The following is a 13,252-nucleotide window of genomic DNA, read 5'->3' on the forward strand; positions in this document are numbered from 1 at the left end:
AAAAAAAAGGGTGATTATTTCCTAGTATGAGGCCATGTGTCTAAGTTGGGGCTGAGGGATTGAGGTAAGCTTTTTTTTCTTTGAATATGAACAGAAACTTGTGTAATAACTAATAATGCCGGAAGAAACCCTTACCAGGGAAACACAGCCATGAAGAGTTCCTTTGAGGTGGAAATTATTATATATCTGTTCTTATAGCTCATTTTATTGACTTAGTATAGATTAAGTTCCTAAAATATTAATTATTCATTTACATATTTTTAACTGAAACTGTTGAGAATGGGAGAAACTTGTTGGTACAAGTTTCATGCCAGAAAGACCAGTGTAATAACACTGGATGTAGTACCCCTGTATGTGTTTTTAAAATAAAGTATTCTAAAAGTATTATACCTCACAAGGATATAAATCCTCATGTCTGTTGGTGAAGGGTGACAATTTTATTGGTACTTACTTGTCAGACTTCTTGTGATAGGTGTAAATGTATTTTCTTCTTCTTCTTCTTCTTTTTTTTTTTTTTAGAAGCAGAGTCTCACTCTTGCCCGGGCTTGAGTTCAGTGTCGCAGTTATAGCTCACTACAACCTCAGCCTCCGGGAGTTGAGTGATTCTCCTGCCTCAGTCTCCTGAGTAGCTAGGACTACAGTTCATGCCTGGCTAATTGTAAAATTTTTTTTGTAGAGAATGAGTCTCACTATGTTTTCCAGGCTGGTCCCTAATTCCTGTCCTCAGGCAGTCTTCCTTCCTTAGCCTCCCAGAGTGTTAGGATTACAGGTGCCAGCCACTATGCCTGGCCTATTTTCTTTTTTAAATAAACTGAATGATTTGTTTCAGGTCTTTGGTTGTAAGCATCAGTCATTATTCCATAATAATTTTGATAATGTTTGAAAGCATATTTTTAATACATGAAGCACTGTTTTTTTCTTCAGTGGTGAAACAAGAATGTCGGAATAGAATTTTCACATTGAAAACAATTTTTAAGCATCTTAGCCAATTTGGAGTGTGCAGTGGGGTTAAGTCTCAGTTGAGTTATGTCTACGGGACATTCACTAATGTTTGCGTACTTTTCATTTCCCTTGCCGAGAAAAGAACCAAAAAAGGAATAGAACAAACTGAGTTAGACTTGTCCTTTGGGTGGTGGACGTACAGATCCCAGTGTATCTAAAGACACTGATCATATGAATCCCTCATTTGGATCTTGGAAGAAATGAACAGTTAATGTGGCTGTTCCTTCTGCTTTTGCATTTGATGAGAAAGGAGAGTAAGTAAGAGCACTGAGAAAGTTGAAAGAGCTCTGTTGTGTTTTCAATAGCTTCTTTTCTAATATTGTGTAGATAAACGAGTAAAACCAGGGCAGAGGTATTTCTTTTTTTCTTTTTTTTTTGAGTCAGGAAGAGTCTTGCTCTGTCACCCAGGCTGGAGTGCAGTGGCGCAATCTCTGCTCATTGTAACCTCTGCCTCCCGGGCTGAAGCTATCTTCTCACCGCAGTCACTCTTGTGTAGCTGAGACTACAGGCACATGCTATCACGCGTGGCTAATTGAAACTTTTTTTGTAGAAATGAGGTTCACTGTATTGTCCAAGGCTGGTCTCGAACAGTCCTCCCACTTTGGCCTTCTGAAGTGTCTGGGATTTACAGACATGAGCCGCCAGCTTTGGCCATCAGAGGTATTTCTTTTAAGAGATGAGACCCAAACTCTAGGGCAAAGTAAATTTATCATGCCCTGAGTTTATTTGGCAACTCAATAACAGTTGCTTTTTACATATCAACCAGATGGGTGACTAGATTTCAAGCTCATTGAGGGCAGATACTGTCTTAATCTTTGTGTGTCCCCATAGGCTGGTGTTTGGTAGGCAACCAGTAGATAAATGAATGATTGAATTTACTGAAAAATAAAAGGCTATATCTTTGGGTGAACTGAACTTCACTGGATAAGAGCTAAATTCTTTTCATGTGTGTTAATATCAGGTTCCAAGAGAGAGAAGGTCGTCAACAGCAAAGCCAGAGGTGGAGCACCCCGAGCCAGATCACAGCAAAAGGTATCGCTCAGTGCATAACAGCATAAATAGTGCAGGGGGAAATGCCACATTTCTGTAACAGCAAAATGGGAGTTTGTTTAAATGAACAAGCACTAGTAGAAGAGAGAGGTAAGTTGGACTCAATATCTCAATTCAGATTTCATCACTGATTTGCCTCTGTTGCTCTGAAAAGTTTCTTTTCTTTGGGCATAGTAGCCTTTTCTAGAATGAAAGTACTAACTTTCTCCTCCTCCAAAGGGCTATTTTTAGTAATAACTTAAGGGAAGTATTTGCTTATTTGTTTTTGAGGTTTTCTAAATTAGGGGGATGTGGCAGTGGTCCATTAAAAAAAGTTAAGTACCAGTGACTCTTGAATAACTGCCTGAGTAAAATTGAAAAAAGCAAGTTAAATTGTATTCAAATTTCTGTTGAAATTATTTGTGAAATATTTTAGATTAAAACTTTCAGAAAATTTAATTAAGGTTTAACTTTATAGCCATGACAAACTTTAAAAAGACACCTTTTAAATTGCCCTGTGTGTTATTATTAATCAAGGAATAAAACATATTTAAAGGAAGAAGGATCATCATCCAGTATCCCATTATGCTGATGATTGGTTTATTCATTGTTTGGGTATACATGCAAATTTTATGTAACTATAGTTGTGTTCACAGATAGGATTTGGTAGTATACTTTCTTCTATTTAGTTTGTTTCATACACATTTTCTGTGTGTTTTAATATTCATAATTATCCTTTGGAAGAGGACTTGTGGCTTTTATCTTTTACTTTTCATTATGGGCATTTTCAAACATAATGAAAATAGAGAAATAGTATAAGCCCACATGTATCCATGACCAGCCTCAGCCGTTATCAACACAGTTCCTCTTGTTTGATCTGTTCTTCCCTCTTTTTCAACTTTGAGATTAATTCATGTTTCTATTTTATTTATTTTTGCTGGAACATTCTGAAACAAACTCTAAATATCCTTATCATTGCCGCTATATCTAGTTTTCACTATTATGAAGCCCTAAGGGACAACTTTCTAGATTTTATTTCCATTTTAGGATAAATTCCTGGGAGTGAATTTATGGTTCAGGATTCAAACAGTTTTATTGATCTTGAAATGTACAGAATTTCCAGTTTCCCTGTTTCTTAAAGCTTCAGCCTATATGATTTTTGGGGGCGAGTTTTTGTATTTTTAGTAGAGACTGGGTTTCACCATGTTGGCCAGGCTAATCTCAAACTCCTGACCTCAAGTGATCCACCCACCTCAGCCTCCCAAAGTGCTGGGTGGGGCATGGTGGCAGGCGCCTGGAATCCCAGCTACTTGGGAGGCCAAGGCAGGAGAATCGGTTGAACCCAAGAGGCAGAGGTTGCAGTGAGCCAAGATTGCACCATTGCACACCAGCCTGGGCGACAAGAGTGAGACTTTATTTCCAAAAAAAAAAAAAAACAAAGAGTGAGAGAGACAAAGCCAAATAGCATAGGTGTTAGGAAAAGTGGTGACCAAGTAATAATAGCTCATAGTTCTTGAAGACTGTGTGTCAGGCATTATTATGCATACTTTAGTGCATCATCTCATCTCAGCCTTAGGAGAATGGATGCCATTACTGTCCCCATTTTACAGATGAGGATTCAGTTACTAAGAGATGAAGTAACTTGCTCAGGTGACACAAAACTTGAATCCAGGCAGTTTGACCCTGGAATCTATGCTGTAAGCCCAATTGATAGGTCACATAGCTTCAGGTTTCTAGTAAAATATATTAATTGGTTTAGGATTATGGAAAGCAAAGCTTATTAGAGGAGAGCTCTGAGTCCTTAGTATTTCACATGAAATTTTCCTTAATATGTTTGGATTTTATTTGACCTATAACCAGAAGGCCTTTTTCCCTTTATCTAGTAGTGGTAGTTTTGATGTTTTCTGTTTATTTGTTCTCTGTCAAGTATATTGTTATTGCACGGGACTCAACAGCCCAATGCCATTAGGAAAATAAAAATTGCCAAAGAACTACATCAGCGTCGAGTTTGAAAGCAGTTTTCTTTTTTTAAAGAAACAGCATACCAATTGTGACGGAGCAGCCCCTCATTTCTGCTGGAGAAAACAGAGTGCAAGTACTGAAAAATGTGCCATTTAATATTGTCCTTCCCCATGGCAACCAGCTGGGTATTGATAAGAGAGGCCATCTGACAGCTCCAGATACGACAGTCACTGTCTCCATAGCAACCATGCCTACCCACTCCATCAAGACAGAAACCCAGCCACATGGCTTTGCTGTGGGAATCCCCCCAACAGTGTATCATCCTGAGCCAGCTGAGCGGGTGGTGGTTTTCGACCGGAATCTCAATACTGACCAGTTCAGCTCTGGTGCTCAAGCCCCAAATGCTCAGAGGCGAACTCCAGACTCGACCTTCTCAGAGACCTTCAAGGAAGGCATTCAGGAGGTACAGGGAACAAAAACATCTTCCTAAGATGCCTGTGTGTTTGTATAAGTATTGGGTTCCACCTTTTCCTTGTTATGTAAGTGTGAAACTCAGCCTGAAATGAATGGATTAGGAATAAAAGATTTTTTAAGAGAAAAGGCCCATGGGTATAATTTGTAAACTAAACCTATAAAACCAGAAGTTATTATCAGGGGTGCATGGCTAATCTTACCAGCAGCTGATTTAACAATTATGATTTCAGCTAAGTGATTTGCTAGAGAAAGAGAAAGAGAACCCCATACATAATCTTCTATTGACCACAGGTAGATTCTCATAGTCTGTTTTCAGCATTTGTCCTAGTGCCAAACCAGCTCCCTGGACCTGGTCTTAATATGAAATGAGTTATTATGTCTTTGCTTGGTGTTTCTTGGTTGCTAATATAGTCAGGGAGATCACAAATGCACTGTGTGAAGTTTACAAATTAATTCCAAATAGTTCTAAGAGTTTATGGTGATGAATACCTCACTCAGCTAAAAGTTAGGGACAAAATGTACTAGAAATTGTATTTAATGACTTGGTGGGGGCAAAGAGCATCCATCTCTGCGTATGGAGTTCGGGGCAGAATGTTAGCCTTTCCTGAGAAAATGCACCACAATTCTTCAGTTGTGGTTTGAACTTGATACTGTGTCTTAACTAGGTACAATGATAGGGTGACTCTTAAAAGCCGTGAAATGTTGGTTGCAGATCCTAGTGTTTGAGCAGAGTTGGGATGTGGGAGTGCCTACACAGCTTGTTGTAATTTACTTGAGTGGCATATAAAAGTGGACATTTTCTCTTTTTTAATTTTTTTTTTTTTTTGAGACAGAGTCTCGCTCCGTCGCCCAGGCTGGAGGGCAGTGGCACAATCTTGGCACACTGCAACCTCCGCTTCCCAGGTTCAAGCGATTCTCCTGCCTCGGACTACAGGCGTGTGCTGCCATGCTCAGCTAATTTTTGTATTTTTACTAGAGACGGGGTTTCACTATGTTGGCCAGGATGGTGTCGATCTCTTGACCTCGTGATCCACCCGCGTCGGCCTCCCAGAGTGCTGGGATTACAGGCGTGAGCCACAGTGCCTGGCCCTCTTTTTAAGTTTTTAAAATATTTGTAGATTTAAAATTTTTATTTAAAAATAAATATGGAAAGGATAGTGGGTTGCTGTAAGCCACATACTTTTATGCGGTACCAGAGCTTGGTCTTTAGTAACCATGATAACCAGTTAAATAGTTGTGGCTTATCACATTGATATTTCAGGTTTTCTTCCCCTCGGATCTCAGTCTGCGGATGCCTGGCATGAATTCAGAGGACTATGTTTTTGACAGTGTTTCTGGGTAATAGATGTCTTTTAATTTGATTTTTAATTTGCAGCTTTTATAATTTATTCCTTTCTTGTTAACTTGATAAATCAAAGGTGGCTTTTGCCGGCTTTTTCCTTATCTTACTACATTTACTGTGGCACAATCTTGGGTAGAGGACATCTGCTTCAGTGCTTTTAATTTTGAACTCTTTGAACTATGTTTCAAGTTTCCTGAATTCTTGGTGTTGGTACTTTTTCTTTCTTTTGGTTACTTTATGTGATGGTAGTAGAATGAAATCTAACAGGAGAGATGAGAGGATTAAATTAGATGTCTGAGGTCCTTTCTGTTGCCAAAAATACATAATTAGGTGAGAATTTAGGAGTAATGTCAAGTGGATAAAAGCTTTTATTTTTTTTATTAGCTTCACTAATGATAAAATGAAGTCAACTTTTTTCTGAACTGACAACTTCCTTTTGACCTCACAAAATTGTATCTCACTCTGGGAATATGAATATTTTCCAAGTTAATTAGGAACTCATATTTTGTTTTATGTGTTTTTCACATGTGTTATATTGTGCAGTTTTTAAAAAGTCTAGGATTTCATGGGAATTGAGACTTCCCTTAGAGATCTGCCTCAAGATGCAGGAGTCACAAACAGGAATGCCTTTAGGGTTTAGGATAGGGGTCAGCTAACTTTTTCTGTAAAGACTCAGAGAGTACATATTTCAGGCTTTGTAGGCCATACAACCTCTGTATGTTTTTGCAACTACCCCAGTCTGCCGTTGTGCAAAAGCAGCTGTAGATAATATGTAAACAAATGGTGTGGCCATGTGCTAATAAAACTTTAGTTACAAAAATAGGTGTAATCTGCTGAGCCCTGGCCTGGGAAGGTTATTAAATACCTTTAGGGGCATATATGAGTGGTAATGTTAGGTAATAGTTGTAATGTCGAGAATTGTGGCGTGCTTATTAAAGACATTTAAATTACAAGTAGAAATAACAAAAAAGTGCTATTCAGTCCAAAATGAATTTAGTCAGAGGACTGCTATCCACCTGGCTGAAACCTTTGCTGGATAAATACCAAATTGGCAGTGTGTCTTGTGAGAAGTTCCTTCCAAAGTCCTTTCCACCTATTAGTATCTTTCACATTCTGATCCCTCAAACTCAGGATGTCCAATCACTAACATCCGTCACATCATAGAATTTTTAATAGGCATTTTGTACTTCTACATCTGAGAGACTTAAGAATTTCTAGCTGCTGAGTACTTTCATTTCAGATTTTATGAAAAAGATAGCAAATGATATTTATAATATGATGTATAGCAAGCTTTGACAAGAGTGGATTTAGAGACCTGTGACTTCTTTTGTCCTTTAGGAACAACTTTGAATATACCCTAGAAGCTTCAAAATCACTTCGACAGAAGCCGGGAGACAGCACCATGACATACCTGAACAAAGGCCAGTTCTATCCCATCACCTTAAAGGAGGTGAGCAGCAATGAAGGAATCCATCACCCCATCAGCAAAGTTCGAGTAAGTTCTGCTCTTAGTCCTGTTCTCTAGGAATGCTAGTCAGAGCCTAACATTTCCAGGTCTGAAGCAGTTCTGAATGACGGCCTAAAATTGCAGCTTTAAGCCTTCACTGTAAAATATAATACTAAATACGTTTTCCAAAACATACTCACCCTTTAGTGTCTTTATGCTGTAATGCATTCTTTTTCGTAGAGTGTGATCATGGTGGTTTTTGCTGAAGACAAAAGCAGAGAAGATCAGTTAAGGCATTGGAAGTACTGGCACTCCCGGCAGCACACTGCTAAACAAAGATGCATTGACATAGGTAAGCAGCTCAAGAGCCTGCTTTTATTCCCAGAGGTGCAGCCATCCAGTTTTCTAAATCCAATTATTTTTGGCAGTGATTAGCTTCCTGCCAAAAGCATTTGAATTTTTATGCCAGCTACTGATGTGTTCCAAACACTGTCCTCAGCCTCCTGGAACCAGTGTTCTCACCATTCCTCCCATGCAGTAATGGGACATGTGCCCTGTAGTGGCTTTCCACAGGACACTGGGGCCAGAAGCCATGTAGCTGGCTAAGCTGAGAGAGTCCCCAGTTTTTAGTGTGCAATTGCTTTAAGGGGTAATATCTTCTTTAAGAGATTCTGATTATTATTTGGAGATGACGAGGTAGAGAAAAAAACAAGTAAAAGAAAATAAGTAAAAAAAGATAACTGCTGCTGAACAGTTACCTAACAATCTTCCCTAGTCATGTGCTGAACTGTGTAACTAACCTCTCCTGTCTGTGTGAGCTGTAGTGGCAAACCTGTGCAAATCCATATTTACTGAAGTAGCTTTACACAGACCTCTGTTCTTGTCATATATGTAATTTCATGTAAAACCATTGTCTGTATCACAGATGGCTGTTAATATTAGTGTTACTTTTTTCCTTTATCTTTTGTAATGCTCATGTTGCCTTTTCAAGAAATGAGAACTCAGTTCTAGTCTTGTTTCTACGGAGTAGTTTTGTGACCTTGGGACTGTTATTTAAACTCTTTGGACCTAAATTTCTTAATTGTAACATAATGAGATTGAATTAAATATGTCCAAGCTTGCCTCTATTAAAAAAACTCTGTGATTCTTTTTCTTCATATTTTGAACTTCTTCTAATCCAACAAAATGTTAATTTAAGTTGTCCAGAGGTGATGATGTTAAAAACTAGATCTTATTTTGAACTGCTGGGATCCCATGTTGAAACTAAAACTCATGAGTTTTTGTTTTCTCTTCCACTGCTTCCTGTAGCTGACTATAAAGAAAGCTTCAACACTATCAGTAACATCGAGGAGATTGCGTATAATGCCATTTCCTTCACGTGGGACATCAATGATGAAGCAAAGGTGGGTGGCGAGATCTGGGTGCCTTATGTCTGGCCATTTGAGAAATGGGAGGAGTTTAAGGATTTGACAACTGATGATTTTTTTTTTCACAGTTTTATATATTTTCATTTTCAGATGTTATGAAACTTTCCTCTCTCTTTCTATTCTTCCCTCCTCCAAAACAGATCATTTTTGTTGCCATACTTTGCGCAGAGTGCAGTGTGTGAAACATTGGGATTAAGTTGCACTCTGCTGCTCCTGCCTGACTTTGAGTCTGACTCCTCATTCACTTTGCCTCATTTCCTCATTTGCACAGTGGAGGTGATACCTCTCTCCTTACTCCATTCGAGGAGGTGTAAGGAGTAACAAAACAATGACCATCAAACAGTTGGAGTGTCTTCAAGAAAGGCTCTTAAATACAAATGATTATTAGTAGTACTCTGTTTCATATCATTACCTTGTAAATATGACTCGGTGTTAAGATTCTTCTGTCTCGGGCTTTTACAATTGAAGAACTGCCTCTAATTCAGATGGAGTAACTCTAATTGGCTAGAGTAACTCCATCTGGGTGACTCTAATTGGAGTTTTTGGGCCCTTTAAGAAAAATTCAGCATATTCTTAAGTCCTTTCTACCTTTCCCATGCCTTATTCCCTTAGTGTGATCCATCTCTGCACTAAATTATTAGAGTTCCTATATTTCTTTCTTTCTTTGGATTATTTTAAAAACTAGGTGCTCAAAAAACTGAATAGCGGCTGGGCATGGTGGCTCACACCAGCACATTGGGAAACTGAGGTGGGTGGATCACTTGAGGCCAGGAGTTTGAGACCAGCCTGGCCAACATGTTGAAACCCTGTCTTTACTAAAAATACAAAAAATAGCCTGGCATGATGGCATGGGCCTGTAATCTCCATTACTTGGGAGGTTGAGCCAGGAGAATCTCTTGAATCCGGGAGGTGGGGTAACAGTGAGCCGAGATCACACCACTGTACTCTAGCCTGGACGACAGAGTAAGACCCTTTCTCAAAAAAAAAAAAAAAAAAAAAAAGAAGCTCGATAGAAACAGGTCATTTTTTAGACATTTGTCAACAGAAGGCTGATCTTTAATTTTTGTTACATTATTAGGAATAGTGTTCTCTCAGGGACCTGGTACAAAGAAGTGATGTGCATCTTCTTGTCCTTTTTCAGTCTCTGTTTTTCACTTTTTATTTATTCAATAAGAATTTTAGTAACTTTTAGAATAAGACACTGTATTAGGTGCTGTTAGGGTTTCATTTCATACTGACCAAGAGAGCTTTTGAAAATCATGTGACTGGGTCTTGAGAGCCATGTTAAGCTTGTATTATAATTGCTTTTCTTTCTTATCATTGTCATCATGTCCAAGACAAACATGTGCCTTTCAGACTGCAGACTCTAGGCAGCTGGGCCCACCAGGCAGTACGGAAGTTTAGGTGATTGTAGCTTAGACGGGTTTTCCTGCCAACCACCTCAGTCATACACAATTATCAGGTAGATGCATAGTCCAGAGTTTGTTGCTTGGTTAAGCAATAAATAGATAAACTTTCCATTTTATATAATTGTTGTTAACAGTTGTTTTGAAATTAAATATCATAATAAGACAGTCTACTGGCTACAAAGAACAGCTTATAAAACGTGTTGGCCTTGTGCCCCAGGATGCTTTTATTCTTTTTTTTTTTCAATTCCTGAAGAATTGCCATAAGAGATGAAGATGCTTTTATTCTTAAAGCAAACTGGAGTGTTACTTGCTATTTGCCATTGGGGCCTCACTGAGAAATTGTGGAGAAGGTGGTAAAGAGCCCATAAGTCCTGAGTTCCCTTTTCCAACTTATCCATGACCTTGGGTTAGTCCCTCAGTTCACTAGTTCAGTCTTTTCTCCTTGATCCCGTAGGAAAGTCACAAGGTTAGAGTGGCCAACTCTTTTTTGTTGGGTGTTGTCAGGATTAATAAGCACTTGTCAGAGGCTTGGAGATCCTGGCTGAAAGGCCCAGCGCATGGGCAGGGCACTTTGTTTGTTTGATGTGTCACTCTTTGGGGTGGGAGTAATGAAAGCCAAGATGACGGGTAGGGATAATGGCTTGTTTTATTCTGAAGGCCTGCAGCATATTTGTATTAGAAATATTGTTGGAGGAGTGGCTTAAGTAGCCTTAATAGCATTGCTAATTGATGTAGGTAAACTCAGTTTCATTTCCCCTTTCAGACCCCCAGCACTGACGTGATTTTAAGCCTTTGCCTGCTGCCAGAAGGGTGTTGTGCCATTTTTTTAATGAGGCTGCTGCCTTTTGAAGCTGATATCAGACATCAACTTCAAGCGTGTGTTCTAATTAAGTATCGAGGTTTTTTGCTTTCCTGGCCAAGTTGATGTTTTCTGTTTTATTCTTAAAGTAATTAATGCCTCAGGGCAGCAAGAGTGAACAAGTGTACATGCAGAATCCTGTATAGTTGGGTTTTTTTTTTAAACTATTGTCTGAAAATACCTATTTTCTTTGCCCACTTTCTGGTTCTCATTTAGGATGCATTTGTTAATTTCATTTTTTAAATTTAAGATTTATATTTGGCACATAATAATTGTACGTATTTCAAAAATTAGCTGAGTGTGGTGGCGCACGCCTGTACTTGGGAGGCTGAGGCAGGAGAATTGCTTAAACCTGGGAGGCAGAGGTTACAATGAGCTGAGATTGCGCCACTACACTCCAGCCTGGTGACAGAGCAAGACTCCCATCTCAAAGAAAAAAATATTTGTATGTATTTATGTGGTATTTGTTAATGTGACTTAAAGTTCTTGCTCCCCAACAAACATAAGGGTTTATTGGAGTTATGTGGCTTTTTCTCCCCCCCCCCCCCTTGTAATGATCTCTAATATACCCTTTGGCCATGCCAGGATGAGTAAAACCGGAAGTCTGGCCCAGTGTAAACATCTGAATCTTACCTGTAGCTTCTGCTTCTCAGTTTGGAAGTGATGATAGTTTGAGGATGTTTTAGGTTGAATCTTGAAAGTTTTGGCTTACATTCCACTTTGGAGAAAACACTGACGAAGCTAGGACCCATCTTACACTGGCCCTGTGTGCACTCCGTTCATCACCATAAACTTATGTCTGCCGTCATCATGGAAACTTTTGGAGTTCTGGAACTTGTGAAGATTTGTTAGTTTTCAAAGTGGTGGAGGAAAAGGAAGTTGCTTTTTGGAAAGCAGAAATGGCTTAGAAACAAGCCCCTAGGGTATGTATTTCCTTCATTTTATTGTACTCCCACAAAATTAGATTTGTTTGGGTAGTTAAGAGTGAGAGGTCTCTGGACAGGTTAAAGGTCATCAGACGTTCACATTTCATTGTGAAATAATCAGTTTTCTTCCTTCCTGATGCGTAGCTGAGATTAGCTGCTTGAGGTAATTTCTGCAGGGAGAAGAAGCAGTTACCTTTGAAGCATTAAAAGATGGAGCTCTGGTAAGGGGCTGAAGTTTAGGATTTGTAGGACAAGATGAGGGCACTGGTCTGCAGAAGAGAGGCCTAGGAGCTGACGGGAGGGGTGCATACAGTGAGGTGGGAGAATGATACACACAAACTCAGCTGGATCAACATTTTCTCTGGAGCCAGCGGTACACCTTTGCAGAAGTTCATAACTGAGCCCAGCACATTTCCGAGTGCCTGCTGTGGACAAGGCGTGGGCTGGATCCAGGCTCCTACCACTAGTTCTGCAGGCCAAGTAGATAGTGGCATAAGTGAGGATTTGTGGGGACAGCCTGAGCTTTTAAATATGACATGTTTTCTTAGGAAAAATGTTTTTATCCCACTTTAAAAATGAACTTTGGGAACACAATTTATAAACTGGGGCTATTTGTTCTGCAACAATTACAGTATTTTCTAAACCAAGCAAGTTTAGAATAGGCTGAACTGAGTGGGCTGTGCGTCTTGGCCTAGAGTGTAATTTCTTGCCTGAGTTGTAAATCTTAAGAGTCTATAACAGCATTGAGATTTGCTAAGTGATAAGAAGCAAGGGCCTCTCGAAGAGTGAAGATCTAAAATAAATAGAGGAAAAAGAAGTTAAGGAGAGAGAATTAACTTCTTTGAGTCCCTCTTATATGCTAGGTGCTGTGCTAAGGTACCTCATCAATATTCATAGTTAGTGAGGCTGCCTGCCCAGCACCCATAGACAGTACCCAGTATTCCACACACTTACATGCTTGCTGCTTGGTTATCCAAATGAAGCCTTCTGAGGAAGATAAACTCTAGACCTTGAAATGGATAGAAAAAGTTCTTGACAGGGATGATTACTTATAAGTGTAGGTATTATTATTAATAGAGCAACATTACAGACTCACTAATATAAATAAGAGCACCTTTGCTAGTAAGAAATAATTTATGAGGCCGGGGGCGGTGGCTCAAGCCTGTAATCCCAGCACTTTGGGAGGCCGAGGTGGGTGGATCACGAGGTCAAGAGATCGAGACCATCCTGGTCAATATGGTGAAACCCCGTCTCTACTAAAAATACAAAAAATTAGCCGGGCATGGTGGCACGTGCCTGTAATCCCGGCTACTCAGGAGGCTGAGGCAGGAGAATTGCCTGAACCCAGGAGGCAGAGGTTGCGGTGAGCCGAGAT

At 39.5% G+C, this 13,252-nt stretch overlaps 1 protein-coding gene across 3 annotated transcripts in view; it reads left to right on the top strand.

The window, feature by feature from the left end:
* GRHL1 (grainyhead like transcription factor 1) overlaps window positions 1–13,252 on the top strand; it is a 52,198-nt gene that overhangs the window by 5,015 nt on the left and 33,931 nt on the right. For 2 of the 3 annotated variants that reach the window (XM_017525371.1, XM_017525375.1), the window contains exons 3-8: window positions 1,964–2,034; window positions 4,066–4,456; window positions 5,729–5,805; window positions 7,148–7,304; window positions 7,497–7,608; window positions 8,565–8,659. In XM_017525371.1, coding sequence (XP_017380860.1) covers window positions 1,964–2,034; window positions 4,066–4,456; window positions 5,729–5,805; window positions 7,148–7,304; window positions 7,497–7,608; window positions 8,565–8,659 — 903 coding nt within the window. The remainder of the gene's footprint in view (window positions 1–1,963; window positions 2,035–4,065; window positions 4,457–5,728; window positions 5,806–7,147; window positions 7,305–7,496; window positions 7,609–8,564; window positions 8,660–13,252) is intronic. The other variant, XM_017525384.2, reaches the window with a different exon arrangement.

Source organism: Cebus imitator, unplaced genomic scaffold, assembly GCF_001604975.1.
Source record: "Cebus imitator isolate Cc_AM_T3 unplaced genomic scaffold, Cebus_imitator-1.0 Scaffold1, whole genome shotgun sequence".
Classification (NCBI taxonomy): domain Eukaryota; kingdom Metazoa; phylum Chordata; class Mammalia; order Primates; family Cebidae; genus Cebus; species Cebus imitator.